Source organism: Epargyreus clarus, unplaced genomic scaffold (assembly GCF_041222505.1).
Source record: "Epargyreus clarus isolate Ecla_fem2 unplaced genomic scaffold, WU_Ecla_fem_2.2 ptg000007l, whole genome shotgun sequence".
Taxonomy (NCBI): Eukaryota; Metazoa; Arthropoda; class Insecta; order Lepidoptera; family Hesperiidae; genus Epargyreus; species Epargyreus clarus.
The window spans coordinates 5,500,436-5,518,228 of NW_027332215.1; the positions used below are offsets into that span (position 1 = coordinate 5,500,436).

At 37.8% G+C, this 17,793-nt stretch overlaps 1 protein-coding gene and 1 non-coding gene across 2 annotated transcripts in view; both read right to left on the minus strand.

Moving 5' to 3' along the window:
- Positions 1-1,747: 1,747 nt before the first annotated feature.
- Positions 1,748-1,821, minus strand: TRNAK-CUU (transfer RNA lysine (anticodon CUU)). The gene has a single exon. It is a non-coding gene; the product is annotated as a tRNA-Lys (tRNA).
- Positions 1,822-5,891: 4,070 nt separating this feature from the next.
- LOC140743272 (sodium channel protein Nach) overlaps positions 5,892-17,793 on the minus strand; it is a 29,139-nt gene continuing 17,237 nt past the window's right edge. The window contains exons 8-13 of the mRNA XM_073074433.1: positions 15,617-15,728; positions 14,255-14,334; positions 11,633-11,672; positions 9,627-9,738; positions 8,386-8,492; positions 5,892-6,518 (exon numbers count right to left, since the gene is read on the minus strand). Coding sequence (XP_072930534.1) covers positions 6,268-6,518; positions 8,386-8,492; positions 9,627-9,738; positions 11,633-11,672; positions 14,255-14,334; positions 15,617-15,728 — 702 coding nt within the window. The 3' untranslated portion in view covers positions 5,892-6,267. The remainder of the gene's footprint in view (positions 6,519-8,385; positions 8,493-9,626; positions 9,739-11,632; positions 11,673-14,254; positions 14,335-15,616; positions 15,729-17,793) is intronic.

Consider the following 17,793-nt stretch of genomic DNA (forward strand, 5'->3'; position numbering starts at 1 on the left):
GATATTGTATTTTTTTTCTTTTTTTTTGTATTTTTTTGTATTTTTTATAATTATTATATGCCCGCTTGCGGCGGGAATATTATTATTAGAGGAATATTATTTTATGACTACATGTAGGTACAACCTAGCTTACCTACATTCCATAATAAACGAATTTGATTTGATTTGGATAGTTGTATTAACTCTAGCTATTACCGCGGCAGTTTTTTACGTATCCCTCGAGATCGGTACCTCTTTCGGAATAATAGGTACCCTTTATTCTTTTTCGAGAGGGAAACCTTCAAAAGGTTCCCGATGACGTGGGAGCGACGCCGGGCTATGTGGGATTCCGGGATCTCCGACGGAACACAACCGGAGCCCTCCAAGCGCCATGCCCTGATCGGGCTTTACCCTGGGGGGGCAGTTTTCGCTCCTTCCACACCATGTAGTTTTTACGACGGTATGCAACCACACATACCGCCGTCCTTCCCGGGTTCGCTTGCTGGACGGTTCGAGCTCCCACTTTTGCCGCCCGCAACCCTGGAAGCCCCCTTTTAGTCGCCTCCCACGACAGGCAGGGGAAACCGTAACCCTATTCTAGTCCCGGAACTACAGGGACAAAGGTATCCTATGTTCTTTTTAAAACCGCTGACATGTGTACAATTTTTTCATGACAATCGATTATGTAGTTAATGTGAAAGTGTGGTATACAAATAAACTGTCATTCACATTCATAAGATTAGTTAGGATACTATTATGACGACCTTTTTAATTTTTTATGCAGTGGAACACCAATCTCGGCGTCCCACGGCGGGGGCCCGGGGTTCAAATGCTTGTTTTAACAAAATGACGTGCGTTTTAAAATTACATATCACATGCTTTCAGAAAAAGAAAACATTGCAAAGAAACCTACATAACTCAGGGATCCCATAACATAAGTTACAAGACATACTTACAACGCACTTTAATGGAGTAGATGCAGGATTGTTAATTAAAAGTTTAATATGATTCCTTGGAAATTCAATTCTAGTGACCGTAAAGGACAAATAATAATAGGCCAAGTGCAAGTCGAACTTGGCACCGAAATTTTAGTTATTTTTCATTTTTAGTAGTACTGGCTATTATACCAGCTATTGAAGGAAAAATGCATGGTGCAAATTTGGACTGTCAACCTATTAGGGTTTAATAGATAAAACGAAAAACGTCGAAAAAAGCGGTTTCTTATATGTCGACACCCATTCTTTTCATGCCATCCTAATATCATTACAGTTTCGAACTAACTTTGTATGAACGTTTAACACGTAAATGGAAAATTAAATACTTATAAACGTATATTAAGTAAATAATTTATATACATGCATAATTAGTAAAATTTATAAATAGTATTGCACATTTTAATCATACAATGAAAAAAATACGGTATGTCAAAAAAATATTTCAAAAATCTAAAATCAAGGGCGACTGAATAGTACCTACCATCACGAAAATAAGCCTAAATTATATGACCAAATGTTTGCAATTTCTGTGAACGGCGATAATCGCTTCTGTGCGACCGGGACGGCAAATATTTTCGTATGAGTGACAGAGATGGGTAATAAAGGTCATTGTACGAGATTCTGTCTGCTCGGCGCCCGGGTAAAATTAAAAGTTACGAAAAAAAGTTACAACGTAAACAAAAAAGGAAAATATCAAAATATTACGAAGAACAAATTCAGAAAACAAAAATTAAATAAAAATGGAAAAAAAAATTGGTTACATCCGTCGTGGACGCTCTCGGGTGGGATCGAACCACCGACCTCTCAGCTTAAGGACCGAGCGCGCTAACCACTGCGCCACGAGAGCAATGTGAATTAAGGCGAAAAAATCCTACAGTTAACTCTTTAACTTTAACTGTTTATAATGCAAAATGTTGATCATGTATGTTTATTTTAGCTATAAGACCTCAATTTATATGCACTAGCGCACACCTGCGACTTTATCCCCAAAAATTTTAAAGACGAGAGTTTTGATACGTTTGTAGAACTGTTCGGGTTTGACGGTGCCGATACCATCAATATTTTGTATATATTGATGTTTTGACAACCTGCGTCACTGATAAGATCGATATCAACTTATTTTTCTAAAGCTTGGAACCTATCCAACCCTATATTATCATAAAAAACTTAGTCGTATTATCACACGCTAAATTATAAAATTCGTCGCTGGCGTAAATATTTTTTTGTCATAAAATGTGTATTTGAAAACCATAGTAATTAAATTTGGGGATAGATGGTGTAGCATATTTGTAATAAGGGGATCAAAATACGTGTCAAATTCTATTTTATCCTACAAATATTATACAGGCGAAAGTTTGTGAGGATGGATAAATGTGTGTACCTTATTTAAGTTATACTTGTGAAGGGTGTGGTAAGGGAGACAGACTTTTCCGAGGCGTTCCAGCTTAGTCCTCAGGGGTAGCGGCGCATCTGTGGCCGACCTCAGATAGGAATATCTAATTCTATCTGGGGTTGATTACACATGTCCATGGGCGGCAGGAGCCACTTATCATCTGGTGCACTGCATGCTCGTCTGCTACTCCTATATTATAAAAAAAAATATATAGCTTATAGGTACATCAGAATAACTTGAACCTACACTACAATTTATATATATGATTTAGCTCTAATATAATGATAAATATCGAGTAAGTCGCGAAGCTTCTTGTCTTCCGTGAGCTATCTTGACGCAGTATTTCTGAATGCGAAAACACAATATAACGTTACGCACCACGGCACGCGGTGGACGTTGTCCTTTGTACGTTCCAGTTAGCGGTGCTGAAGACTTTCCCCGCCACAGTTTTATGCTCACCAGGGTAAATGCTTAGAGGACTCCGGTTGCATTCCTTTGGAGATCCCGGAGTTCTCAACGCAGCGTCGAGGACGGTCACCGGGAGGGGTTTTAGTGCGGTAAGAATCCCACATAACCCTGCGTTGCTCCCAAGGCACCATTTGGAGGTTCCCCCCTCGTAAATAAAAGAAAACTTCCCCGCCACGTCTATAGGTTGTCTAGAGGTTTGCACCAAAAAAGTCAAAAGCAACACAGTTTTATATAAACGAACATTGATTCATTCATAATTTAAATTATTTTAGTGTTCAGTATTTAGGAATAAATAAAAATCTGATTTCCACATGATCAATATTTCAATTTAGAAATGTTGATTGTGATTAGTAGATATGTCTTGAGTAAGCTAATTAATTTTACATTTGGAAGCCCAGAAGGCGCTCGGCCCCGGCCTCGCGTGCTCTCAGGGTAAATACAGAATATCGTGCTTAACACCGCAGCTTGGGAAGATAGTAACAGTTCCACAATAGTATTATTATATTTTATTATATTATTATATTAAAAAAAAATTAAAGACCATACTGGAATCGGACAAGAAAAATCGTTAATCCCTGACAATTGTGTATTGTCAACTGTTCTTGATAATTGTACAATATCTATATTAATTTGTCCGTCCAGTGGGTAAAAATTGAGTTAAAAGATTGCATTACTTTGCAAGCTCATTGACACATTTGGAACGAAATTGAAATGCGATCGTATTTTATTTATTTATTTATTTATATTAATTCATTTATTTCAGACAACAAAGTCCTACCTACCTTTAAGGCCTTAAGGGCTTAAAGGCCAAAATGGGTGGTCTAATAAGGCCTTTAAGGCCTTAAGGGCTTATTAGACCACCCAATTTTGAGGGACCCTAACCCTAACTAAGAGTGGTGTACTAAGACTTAGGGAGTTAGTGTCCCTATTTAGGGCGATCGGATCATCCCGATCTGCCTAGCTCCCTAACTAGGGTACACGCCCACCCTGGATGCAGGGCCCTTCATATCGGGTTGTGTAATAAGCGTTTTATACCTTACAGACTAAGATACATACTAATATATACTTATAACTAAATCACGTATTTGCGGCAACGTGAGACGCGAGTCTGGTGACTTCCGGGGGTTCACTCCGTCCTCAGAACTTTCGGAACACAACTCCCTTCGGCCACAGGTCCTCCTTCAGGAAGGTCGACAATTGCTCAGTTGGGACGCGTACAACAAATGAACTAAAGTTCACCGCGTTACGCGCCTCCAACTTTTCGACCAACAATCGGTACTTGGTTTTTACCGCCAAATACTCCACTATGTCCGACGGTTTCGTGCTGTAGTGGAGCCGTGAGACATACACGTGCGACACAGGAACGGCAGGACGCAGGAGATGGTTAGATCCCGTCGGTGCTGTGCCACATTGGTTACGACAAGGAGGCATTTTCTTCTTCTCACCACCTTAATAAAGCCATCCTTGTCTGTCACGTGGTTGGACACCGCACTGCGAGGGGGTTCGTTGCGGGAGTTCCCACTTTCCCTCTCTGGCCTCGTTGTCTTCCTGACCGCTTCCCGGGTAGCTGGCGGGTGGCAGCTGCAGCGTAGTCACGTAGTGGACACAACGACGCACGGCGACACCTCGGCGGGGGGAGGTGCGGGGCGGGGGACGCACGTGTCACCACATGCGGGCGCGGCGGTCGGGGTCGTGTCGTTTCGCAGACGCGAAACTTGCTGACGAGGTGTTACATGCCCCAAGACGCGTGTTAACGTTATTAACCTCTAGCGACCTACTCACTGCTACCGTATTGCGTAATGTAGCAATTTCAGCCCGTAGGTCGCTGATGGTGTCTTGCGAGGCTTCTAACTTGAGCACTACTTCTGCCAGGCTTGTCTTTAATGTTGTGATGTCCTTCAATAGCCTGGTTACATCCACATGGTCGAACGTAACGGGCGGCAGCTTGTGGATGTTCTTCACCACGAATGCTGGTATGTCATCAGGATCAGTCACCTTAAGAAGATTGATGATGTCCTGGAGTCCTTTCTCTCCCTTCTCGTCCTTCCTGCGGGAAGGCATACGGTCGCTCATCCCGAGCGACTCAAACAGGAGGATCTTGGCACTGCCGATCTCCTCACGTGTGAAGTTGGTCTTGCATATCTGGATGATACTGACCTCATCCATGGTGTCGATGGCGTGCTGTAGAAACGCCAACACCTCATTGGCTATGAGTAGTTCAGATCTCATAGCCATTTCAGCCGTGCAGTGGTGATGGCCGCGCAAACCGCGAATATAAAATAGAGTATATTCGTAAGCGCTATGTTTGCGTCCGTCACCGAGCGCATACGACACCAGAATGATAATTGCTGGTAATAAATTGTATGGTATAAAGAAACATAATCGTATTTAGGAAATCTTCGTAAGCAAAAGATATTTTACTCCTATTTACCTACATGCACAAGGATCTGTACATAACTCATTTACTTTAAAAACTGTAATCATAATCATATTTAAACTTACGAGTAGGTGTAATTAAACAAATGTGAATTTATTTTGTGACACACTTTAATCACTTTAATTATATGATTCATATGACTAATATTCATTCTTTATGACTTATACAACAAACAAGATCATGTTGATACAACAGAATTCACTATCAATAATTTCCTTCCCCATACCAGTAAGCTAACATACAAGCGACAGCCTGGCAATCGACTAACGACGGTTATTGGCGTCCGGCGACGACAGTCTGCGACGCGGACTGTCGTTTGTTTATTATAACCCTTAACGCCTGACCACAGCCAATAGCGGCGCGGCGAGCGGGGCGACGAGCGGCGCGGTGAGCGTTGAGCGGCGCAAACAAATCGACGGATCCTACGTAAACTGGTGCAAGTGCGTTTTCGCAACTTTACAGTAGAGCGATTTGAATGTTCTAATGCGTGTAACTTTAACATTATTCAACGTACATAGTTAAAATTTTAAAATGGTATAATTTAATCCTTTTGGAAAAAACTGCATTATACGTGAATAATGTTAAAATTACACGCATTAGAACATTCAAATCGCTCTACTGTAAGGTTGTGAAAACGCACTTGCACCAGTTTAAGTATGACCCGTGGAAATGAATGACAACGTATGTAGCTGGCCACAGCCACGAGCGGTGCGGCGGGCGGTGCGGCGAGTGGCGCAGCATGAATGGAGTGGTAAGCGGTGGCGAGAGGCGACGTGGCGAGCGGTTGAAACAAATTTATTAGCGAGTATCGAAGCGGCCACAACTCAGAGCGGCGCGCCCGGCGGCATCGGCGGACGTACGTATGAAGCCTTGATTTACTCCGGAACGACACCGATATCGCCTGCAACTCGTCCACATATCTTCATTTCTATACTTATTCTTTAAACTACCCGCTCTTAGCCTTGTCTCCGCGAGTCCGTGAGCATTCTAAACCTTCAATATTTACGATGACCGAACTCCTCAAGCATCTTACTACGTATAGTCGAAAACCTATTTTTTTCAGGTTCCTTCATCCAATTCCCCGTACGAACTTTCTCAACGTTTACTGCGTAATTGCTCTTCGGCTTCACTTTGGGCTTGCGAGTGAACGTGTCGTATGCCAGCCTGAACGTGAAGAAGAGGAGGAAATCGAACCCGGAGATCAGCGTAAACCCCAGCATCAGGCTGAGAAGACCGCCGAATGCAGCTGTGAAATGAGATATGCAAAAATCAAAAGATAATATAGGAATTTCAAATATCAATATAATCCGTATGCAAGTTCGAGTCGCATATGGCCAAATATTTAATTGAAATGCACCACAAATTTATAAATTAACATAAGCTATTCAATCCAAACACCCTTTTGCATAATAGCGTAGCAATAATACCTTTTTTATAATATAAAATAAGCAGAAAAACATGTATTCCAACCTCATGGTAAGTGGGTAGCCACTAGGTACACGGGTGGACATCTGTAATCAACCCCAGATAAGATTAGTTTCCAACCTGATGTCGGCCACAGATGCGCCGCTACTCCTGAGAACTAAGCTGGAATGCCTCGGTAAAGTATGTCTACCTTACCTGATCATACCCATCAAACCAGAACACAACAGCGCTTATCAATGCTGAAGGAAATATGGCTGATGGTGCGGCCGGCGATCATTCTGAGTTCTACCACGTTACATGCGATATTAAACCATCTATGATTTTAACGACGAATCACTTGACGCCAGTGCGCAAAAACAAAAATGGATAAAGGAATTATCTGATAGACGATAATTAATTTTATAATTCGATAACACCACAATTAAGTTCAAACACATAATATTAACGTGCGTCAATGTATTTATCAAGATTTACTTTCAGTTTTCTTACGTCAATGAAGAATAAAGATCAGCCCAATGAATAGATAGAAAGTAATTTTATCACTTTAGTAACAAAATGGAAAAGATATTTTTATTTCACTATTTACATACATATAAGGTGCACCGGGGTTTTTGCAACTACTGGGCAGCTAATTCAAAAGTATATACCTAACATTTGCATATTCTATAGGGTTCATATTTTCGATTGGTAGGTGATTTGTTCATAAATCAGACCAATGAAATGTTTAAGAAAAACAGGCCAAATTTTGTAATCTGAATCTGAGCAGTAGATTATAATACTGCCAGTGAATTATGACATCCTATTTGAAGGTGCTCGACGTTTGAGGTATTATCACTGCCACACATGCCTTATATCACTTTCTTGTCAAAATGTTAAACGTGCCAATTACCTGCTTGCTAGAGAGTAGTATGGAAGAAACACTTGCACTAGACAAGCCATTCTATTTGTTGTTGATTATAAATGTTCATAAACACAAGGGAAAATGCATAATTTATTTTGTACATTACATCTCTGCGTCTACCGATATCCTGGTTGCTTCTGCCAGCTAATTATAAGAGATATTTCAGCAATAATAATTCTTCTACGGGTTTCTTCTTGTAGTATGAGAAGTTAAAATAACTTGAAATTAATTGCCCCTTAGATTTAAGGAGTAACAATGCATCTGTGATCGGCTTCAAATAGAACTTTTGTTCTATATAAACTGTGTTAAAATGGTCTAAGGTTCAAATCCCAGGCACGCTCTGATTTTTCAAAATTATGAGCGTATTAGAAATAGAATATTACTTGGGGTGAAAGAAAACATCGGGAGTAAAAATTTGGACACCTGAGATTTATAAAAATCTCATATGATATACTTGGCTTGATATACATCTACCAATATACACTTGGCCAGCGCAGAAGACTATGGCCTAATCCTCCTCATTATGAGAGGAGACTCGTGCTCTGTTGTAGGACAGTATTGAGTTAACGACGAAATGGTTTGACTTACAGATCTCCATGAACGGTAGGCGACGTATCATAAAGTAGAATGAACGCACATTTGCCACTTGCATCATATAAAAAATCTGAATTAAAATTCACATCCCCACAATTGAGAAAGGTTTAAATATTGCATTAGGGCATTCTCTAACGCATAGTACCTGTAGTAACGCTAAAAATATTCATATTGTGAATTAAAAGGAATGTACCCAAAATGTTCTGCCAGTTCAAGTAAACGTCTCGCCTATACCTTGTGGAGACTAAGTCGTTGTAAAACACATTCAGAACTGAACGATTCTCCAGGTCGATGTGGTCACTGAAACAATAACGATTGAAGAAATTATTAAGTAAAAACCAGTTTTATACTTTGCTGCCATTGAAACAGAGTGTTTCCTTTTTTCTAAATTAAAACACTTTTATTACACAATATGCTAAAATATAATAGAAAATTAAAACGAAAGATAAACTAAATTTATAAAGTTAAAATGCAATGTATTTATTATAGACCGAGGATTACTAACTAACTTTTAAGTCGGTTAAGAAGTTTTCAAAAGTGTGTAAAATTTACCAACCCCACTTGGCCTGATGGCCACTACTAAGACCACCTATTTTCACCTGATAACAGCAGTAATTAGCGCTACTGTGTGCGCTGTGTGCGCGAGACACTACTTTTCCATTCCAGTTTAGTCCTCAGGGGTAGCGATTCACCTATGTCCGACCTCGGGTTGCAATCTAATCTTATCTAGGATTCATTACAAATATCCATATGCGTGGCTACTGCATATGGATGGATTACGCTCAGGTGGACTACATGGTCGTCTGCTACTCCTACATTGTATAAAAAATTGTATTAGTTAAAAGATCGACTAAGAGCTCGTACACAAAACTGCGATGCGACGCGATGCGAATTCGCAACGCAGAAAATTGCGACACGAATTGCTGCGATGCGATATCGTGCGGCATAGCGTCTCCCAGGGTGACCATACTTTCGACAACCGTCAACCGTACGGAACGTATTTTGAAAATTAGGACGTGACATGGGTCGTAAAAAGAAGTGTGCACTTTTGTTATTGCTTAAGAGATACAGGAAAGACTAACAAAGAAAATTTTGGGTTCATCCATTTATCGAATTCATATATAATTTATATATAATTTATTTTATATTTAGTTTCCCAAAGAACAGGGCGCTCCTCAATCAGTAATAAAAAAAAGTCAACGACGTACTTTGTCATTATTTTACATTAAAGTATACGTCTTCCCCACACGCTGTCCCAGAACGAACTAAAAATGGCGTCAACAAGTGTGACGAAACATCGCAGGAATGTGTCTTGCGAATTAATTCGCAAGTTCTTGCGATGCGTCGAGGGAGCTCGCAGATTTTTACGATGCGACGTCGCATCGCAGTTTTGTGTACGAGCACAATCTTGTGCATTACGATGGAAGGACTTACAAAAATGGCAACCCATCGAGCGGCACATTCCTGGCCAGTTTACCGAGAGCCACCTCTAACGGATAATCGTAGTGCTCGCACTCAGGCAGACATTGAAAGACGTTATCCAACTGTTTCTTATGACTCCCTTCTTCCATGGGTTCTGAAAAATACAATCCAATTAATAATAATAAAGGGCGACGTCCACGAGTGTTTGTGTACACAGGCTGGTGCACCCTGGGCAGTTAGCAATTACGTCTGCTACTGGCGAATGGCTCGACACGCAATCCAATGTGTGAGGCACGGTGCCAGGGATGCGTGGTCATGTGGGCCACCGTCCCCGACTGCCGCAGTCACCAGCCACTTTACCCCTTAACCTTCCTTATGTTCATCACCTGGATCGGTGGAGTCTCTTACTTGGTGACCTAGATTATCACTATAATTGTCGAGTTTTTTTTATAATATAGAACGAACAAACGACCATGCAGTCCACCTGATAGTAAGTGACTACTGCCGTCATCGACCCTATAAGATTTGGGTCCTACCTACGGTCGGCCACAAATGCATTGCTGCCTCAGAGGACTAAGTCAGAAGGCCTCGGTGAGTATGTATCCCTTATCACACCCTTCAAACCAGTAGCGGCGCATCTGAGGCCGACCTCAGGTAGGATATTTAATCTTATCTGCGGTTGATGTCCATCCATCTACTATCAGGTAGACTGCATGCTCGTCTACTTCTCTTATATTATTAAAAAAAAAACTATACAAATTAGGAGACGAGACGAGGTCATAAGAGTAACCACAGACACCGTGAGGTCTGTTGTTGTAACTCCCACCGAAATCGAACCAGTCATTTTCAAGATAACCTCGTAAATTAAAAACAAATTATCGCTTAATTAAGAACTCGAAGAAGGAAATTATTTTTAAGAATTTACGACATGACTGGTTTGTTTATTTTGAAAAATCTTTAAATAATTTAATTTGTATTAAAACATTATACACCTTCGTTTTTAGTTATTTCTTTAATATACGAACATCATCATCAACCATTTCCGAATGTGATGTAGATACTGCAAACGTTATAAAGTGATTCTCTATTTGGAAATAGTTTATTTTAATTTGAGACATACTGTCAGGGTTATAATACAAGTTAAAGATATAATAGTGTTTTTGGTACAACTACATCTAGCGGGTGGTGAATAAACTAGCATAAAAAGAACTTCAGACTGGGTGTGGAATGTGGTTTTAGCTACAAAAATATTTATATAATAAGATAATCAAATGGGCTTATAAATTTTCTCCCCAATAAATATGTTTTTATTGAGTATTAAAAATATTTTGATAACTTGTCTTATATATGTAATAAATGTAGTAACATTATATTGATCCACACCTTGACGGCTCGCAACACGTGTATTGTGTTCCTCTCTAGTTCGCAATGTCATATCTCAAAACTTCACCCCAACCATCAAATGTCAAAAGTTACCTTATGTCAAAGGGATATTTTTGATCAGTCATGATTTTGGTATAGAATTAAGCTGCTAACATTACAATAAAATGAGTAACCAAATAATTATTATTCAATACATAAACATTTTACGCTTAGTTTAAGTGATTTCTCAAATCACATAAATTTCCGCTTTTACTTAACAAAATGCTTTGATAATTATTTATTTACTAAATTAATTACTATTACTATTATTTATTTACTAAATAAATCGATATAAAATAATAAATTCAAAAAAACATACGGATTTCATGTATTCAATAGTCAGTTGTATGTATACGCAGATTAAAGATGTTTCTAAATAGAATGCGGTGCGGTTTTAACAAGTAAGCTATTACAGTAATAAGTGAACAGCTTTTAAAAGCTACGACAGCTTCACACAATTTATTAATGTCTTGACGAAAACCATAGAGAATGTCAGCGAAAAAATCTGAGTGTGATTAAACATTTCAAACTGTTAACATTTATTGTTGGACGTCTAACTATAGCGCATGCGTGAAGACTTTGGCGGGTTATTTAAATATCTACGTAGTCTGTTAAATTTGATGATAGGAGTCCTTCCTTAATGTCAAACCCCAATTATATATAATAAGCATTCAGTAGGATAATATATCTATGATAATAAGTTACCCGCAACGAACCGCGGCACTATTGAAATAGAATTATTTAAGTGGAAACTATATATTTTTTAATTGAAAAGTGTTATTACTCATTAAATGACGAATCTATACATTAAACATTGTTATCCAATAATAATTATGTTTCCATTTAATTCAAATTACCAAAAAAATATATATTTCTTTTGTCTATTAAAATATACCTATAGCATCATGTGCTTGTTCTCTACAATCAAATATATGTCGCAGCAATTGAACACCCTCATCTGTAGTAGAACGGCCTTTAGTAAAGCCAAATTGTCTTGGGTGTAAAAGATTATTTACTTTCAAATGTTGCAACATTTGGTGTAGTACTTGGGATCTTTTCAAGAATTTTACATAGAACAGGCAGTACTGAAATAGGTCTATAATTGTTGGGATCTTTAGTATCACCTGCTTTAAACAATGGAATTATTTTGCTATGTTTCATTAAATCAGGGAAGCAGCCCTGATGGTTTTCGAAAACTGATAAGTGGAGCACCCCACGCTTTTTTCACAATTATACTATTTACTGTTCCTTAATTGTTTCCTAGATTGAAAATTATTTTCTACTTTTTAGATTTTATCATAAAAGCGTGTTTTATAGTTTTTTGAACTATATTTATTTGATACCTAACTTCTGAAATAGAGAATAGAGATTATTAACACAAGCGCTAGGCTTCAGCTGACAACTTATTAAGTAGCACTTTATTATATTTTACTAAACGGTGACTTGTAATTGGTCTATGAAGAAACTTTATGTTCCCTTCCTTAGATATGTTGTATTGGATACAGATAGACTGCCCCTTGTGATCAGTTTATTATAATATAATATTATTTATTATAGATTTTTCAACTATGTTGCAGTTACTGAAAATATTATCGATGCAAGTAGAAGATGATGAAGTCACCCTGGTTGGCTCTAAGAAAGTATATTCTAAGTTATATGATCTAAACAAAGAAAGTAATTTTATTTTCAATGTGTTCAATGTCTAAAATTTACAAAATTACATATTTTTTACATTTGCAAATAATATCCAAAACATTTTCTATTTGTTAACGTATTTGCCCATACAAATTCCAATCAGCGACCCTAGCGGATTGTGTCAGAACTAGGAAATCGTATTGGCCCATACGTAAACAAATACCAAAACAGTCATATTTGTCGGAACGTAAAAACTCCTGGTAAGGGTACAGCTCGACACATGATAACTCAATGACGTTCAACCGAGAGACCCACTATATCCAGGCGTTCTTTTGCTTTTATACCTTTACGAATTATTATAAGTGATCCAACATGGATAGCCGACTTTCGGCTGAACGAACTAGCAATAAAGTGATATATATGGTTTATTTGTGTTTCACCTTGTTTTAACCAATGCTCTGTTAAACATATTAGGTCATAATGATTAGTATCTAAAAACAACTCTTTACTTGAAAAACCCTGGATATTTTGGTGCAATATTTTTAGAGATGAAAAGTTATCAGTCACCAATTGTTTATTCCTAGTTTTATTATTTCTAAGTTTTCCCTTATGGGATCATTTAATTGAAATATGTAAGTAGTTTGTTATTATAACATTCAATTGGAATAATCACATTATTATTTATTGAATTGTCAATATTATTAAATGAATTACCATTTGACATAAATGGTTGTAAATTATATAAATTGACAGAGGTGCACTCTGTTGTCTTATACTTTGGAACCGGAACTACACGGAATAGTTTCCATATATCCGGATATGTACAACTAGCCAAGCATAAATTATATATATACAATACAGGCTCCATAAACACCGAGCGACAATCTCTAACGATGTATGGTGAGATGCCGTCCGATCCCGCAGAGTCTCTTCGGTTTAATATTTTTCAACGTCTGGTCTAGATCTTCAAAAGTTATAGAGCCTATATCTACATTAAACCCTATATCATTAAATGCTGTCATTATTTTTTATTACCAAGTAATAAAAACTTGTTTTTAAATATATTTTTTCTTTTGATTTTATCATCGATGGGCTTGCAACAACTTTCATAATACTCCTTAATTTTATATAAACTTCACCTTTTAAATTCAATACCGCTATGAATTTTACTTTTTTAAATACGATAAGTAAGTCAATGACATTATATACTTCTATGTGGTAAATAGGTTAGGTAAAAACATAAGATGTCAGATGAGTCACACAAAACATGAAATGCCTAAAAAATTATGCAAAAAGCATGGGCGCCGGCAGGAGGTGCTTGGGGGTGCATTTGCATGCCACTGGCCGGAAAGAAAGTACATAGGCGTAGAAAAAGTGTTAATAAATATAGCCGTTGCCAGGAGCAAATAAATACCATTACGACCATTTCGATAGTACGCGCTACGGCCCATACGGCTATCCCTGAAAGTAATCCAGGCGGCGTAAATGGCAAAAAACAAATAAAGCCAATGATATTTTTCAACGCCTACGTAAAAACACACAATTACAAAGCGTTTACAACATACATACGCAACAGACGTCACAGTATACATACGCAATGCGAACACACTTGTAACTTTATCCAGGCAGTCCACGTCATGGAAATTGCAGGTGCGATGATATTCTGTAAAGAAAATCCTAAAGGTAATTATTAAACAAAATTTAAGTAATAAAATTTCAACTACTGTATAAGGTATTATCGCCAATCTTTAATAATCTTTAATAAAGGGGAAGAACGGAACCATATTACTAAGCCTCCCCTGTCTGTCCGTTGACAGACATTTCAAATTCAAACAGGAAATTTCTAATGATGGTTGTTATAACAGCAAATAATAAAAATAAAAAACGACAATGAAACTTTGGTGGTACGGAACCGGAATAGAAGAATATATATAATTAGTATAATTACAAATGATAACTTATAAGGAACTTCTTCATTATCGAGTAATAACTAATACCTGTATCATTTGTCCGATTATAATCTTCGTATGCATTAAATAAATACTTACTATATAATCTAATTAGTACGCGGTAAATAAATTTTATTGGACAATGTAAATAATTTCAATTAGGTTTAATAACATGTCTGAATTTTACAATTAACAAATTATTCTAATGGAATGTAGATGTGGTGTGAATATTAACTGAAAGGTTTAAATACCACCTATTTCTAGCATGAAACAGTACTTTTTTTTTTGTTGACGAGGGGGAAACCTTCAAATGGTACCCGATGCCTTGGGAGCGACGCAGGGTTATGTGGGACTCTTACCGCACTAAAACCCCCCCTGTGGCCGTCCTCAGCGCTGCGTAGAGGGCTCCGGGATCTCCAACGGAACGCAACCGGAGTCCTCTTAGCGCGTTGCCCCGTCGGGCTCCGCCCAGGTGAGAGTGCTGCTCGCCACTCCGTCTGATGCACGACGGTATGCGACCACACATACCGCCGTCCTTCCCAGGGTCGCTGGCCAGGCGGTTCGAGCTCCCACTCTTGGCACCCACGACCCCAGATGAAACAGTACGTACTGCCGTTTCGGTGGAATAAATCACTATATAGATGGCAACTAAGCTTTCGCTATTTTTTATATATTGTAATCCTTCTCCCTACTATTATGTACATCGTTTCAACGTTAAACTTTATTTTTATTATGACTTTCATATTTATATGAAGCTCATTTTGGCTCGAAAAAACATTATACCTAATTGTCAACTCGAAAGAAATAAAAAATCATACTTGATTTCCTGGAAAACAAAACGTTGCCTTTCTAATGACTTAAAACAATAGGTCACAAAAATAAAATTTGTGATGTGTTATATATGTATTCAAATTTAAAGATGATGGAAACTTAGTTGCCAACATAATAAAAATGGAAGATTAATTAGTAGTTCGATATAAATAAGATTAATATTACCTTTCATAGGAAAGAAGAACGGCACACAATCGCACATCTGACGTATTATTTCAATCTTCTGATAAGCCATGCAGTTGTGGAAGGAGTATCGGCGGAAATTACCGAGTTGAATCTGAAAAAAATTGCAAGTATGAATGAAAAAAATAAGGATTCCCTGTGTTCTGAGATATTATAGACCAGATACCTATACCGATAGGGAAGAACCCTTTTAAACATGCGGGCCTTTGAGGATGTTAACAGTCCATATGTACTACAATTAAACAGTCGCGGGCGTGGGTTCCACTCATCAGGCGAAAGAAAATGGCCTTTGCCCATGGACGTCACTATGCTTTCCAAAATCATTGGAATGCATTTTTGATATACCGTATTGGCGCTAGGAATGGTAGATGCCAACCTCTCCCGAAAAATGCAATGATCAGTGTTCCACACACATTGGTGGCGATTACATATTGCCGCCCAGAAAATAAGTCGACAAAAGTCTTCTACGTAATTCTCTCAGACCTAGAACGTACTGCGGACTGGGCTCAAAGGTTACTCTTTTATCCTTCGAATCCATCCATAGTTAATATCTTTTATATAGTAGTAGTGACGACAATTAAAAAACACAAAAACCTTTTTTTTATTTTACGACACGTGACAACGAAATTATGCAACAAAAACAAAAAAATATAAAAAATAATAACTGCCTATAGGGTAAACCAGGCATACGTGCCCCAGTCGATAACGTGCCCTACTCGCAAAAGTTACGGATGCATTTTGAATTTGGCGGTGATATGACCCGAAAAGGTCAGTGATACAAGTATGGCGGCTCTGTAAATAACACCGCGCCAGTTATTATTTGTTTTAAGTGGGAAAAAGCGAATGAAAAGTAAGTATACTAGTCTGAATTTGTTTTGTACCTCTTATAAGATAAAGTAAATGTATTTTCTTCATATTTTTTTCTGTTTTTAAAGTTTTTTTCCTAAAATAACCTCTTTGAACTTTTGTATGCCTACAATTACGTTCCGTTTTAGACAAAAAAAATAATAGATCTTAAGTGGGGCACATTACCCCGATAATTTGGCTAATGTGCCCTGATTAGTTTCGGGTAATGTGCCCCATATGTGTATTCCTTTCATAACATTATTTTTAATTATTACTGATCAATTATTATATTTCAGGAAATGGGAAAGGAAAAGGCAGCAGACCCAAGAAAATGGACGGAAGAAAATATGATAAAAGCAATAGAAGATGTCAAAAGCAAGAAAATGGAAGTGAAAGTCAATTATTAATAATGATAATAATCTGCAGTCGCAGCCGAGTACTTCTACATCATTATTGAATCAGAATGAAAATATTGCACAGGCTTCTGTTTTCCCAGAAAAAGAAACACCACCCAAGACCTTGCAAGTAGTGAGTCCATTACCGTCCATTACATCAGAAATTACAAAACAAAATGTAAGGTTTTCACATTAGAAAGTAATTTAGCTACTCAAAAACTTTTTGAAGAAAAAAAGAAATCGCAATAGAGAAACTTGACCACGGCACCATCAAAACGGAAGAAGAATATTTCAGAAGTAGCGTCATCGTCGGAAAGTGAAAAAGAGTTACAGCTCAGTGAACATAGTGATGAATGTTCTGATGAAAACGATAACACTTGTGTAGAATGTCTCGAGTCTTACTACCATAAGAAGAAGAAAACTGACTGGATTCAGTGTTTACAGTGTTCTGGCTGGTTCCATGAAGATTGCAACATGTGTGGTGGCAAAAATAAAGGAAAAGGGAAAGGAAAAAAGTCTAGGAAATGAGAGACTTTAGTGGGGCACATATGACTGATGTATCCGTGAAATGTGCCCCACCATAGGTTTTTAAATAAATGTTGATATCAGCTGCTTTAATTATATTTAAGATGTTTTTATTGGTTTTTGTTATGCAAATTGATTCAGAGGTTAAGACTATTCACATTAATAAAGATTTTTAAAATGATACTGTTTATTATTTGAATTTTTCGAATGGTGGGGCACAATTGCCCGATTTACCCTAGAGCCTTGAGATAATACATCTTGCGAGCATAACATATAAATATGTTAATCTACACCAGATACGATCAGCGATACGAATGGGGATATCATTTCCTGGTAAAAGATATTCGTACTTATCCGAGGACATATATTAAAATGCCTATAAACAATTTATTT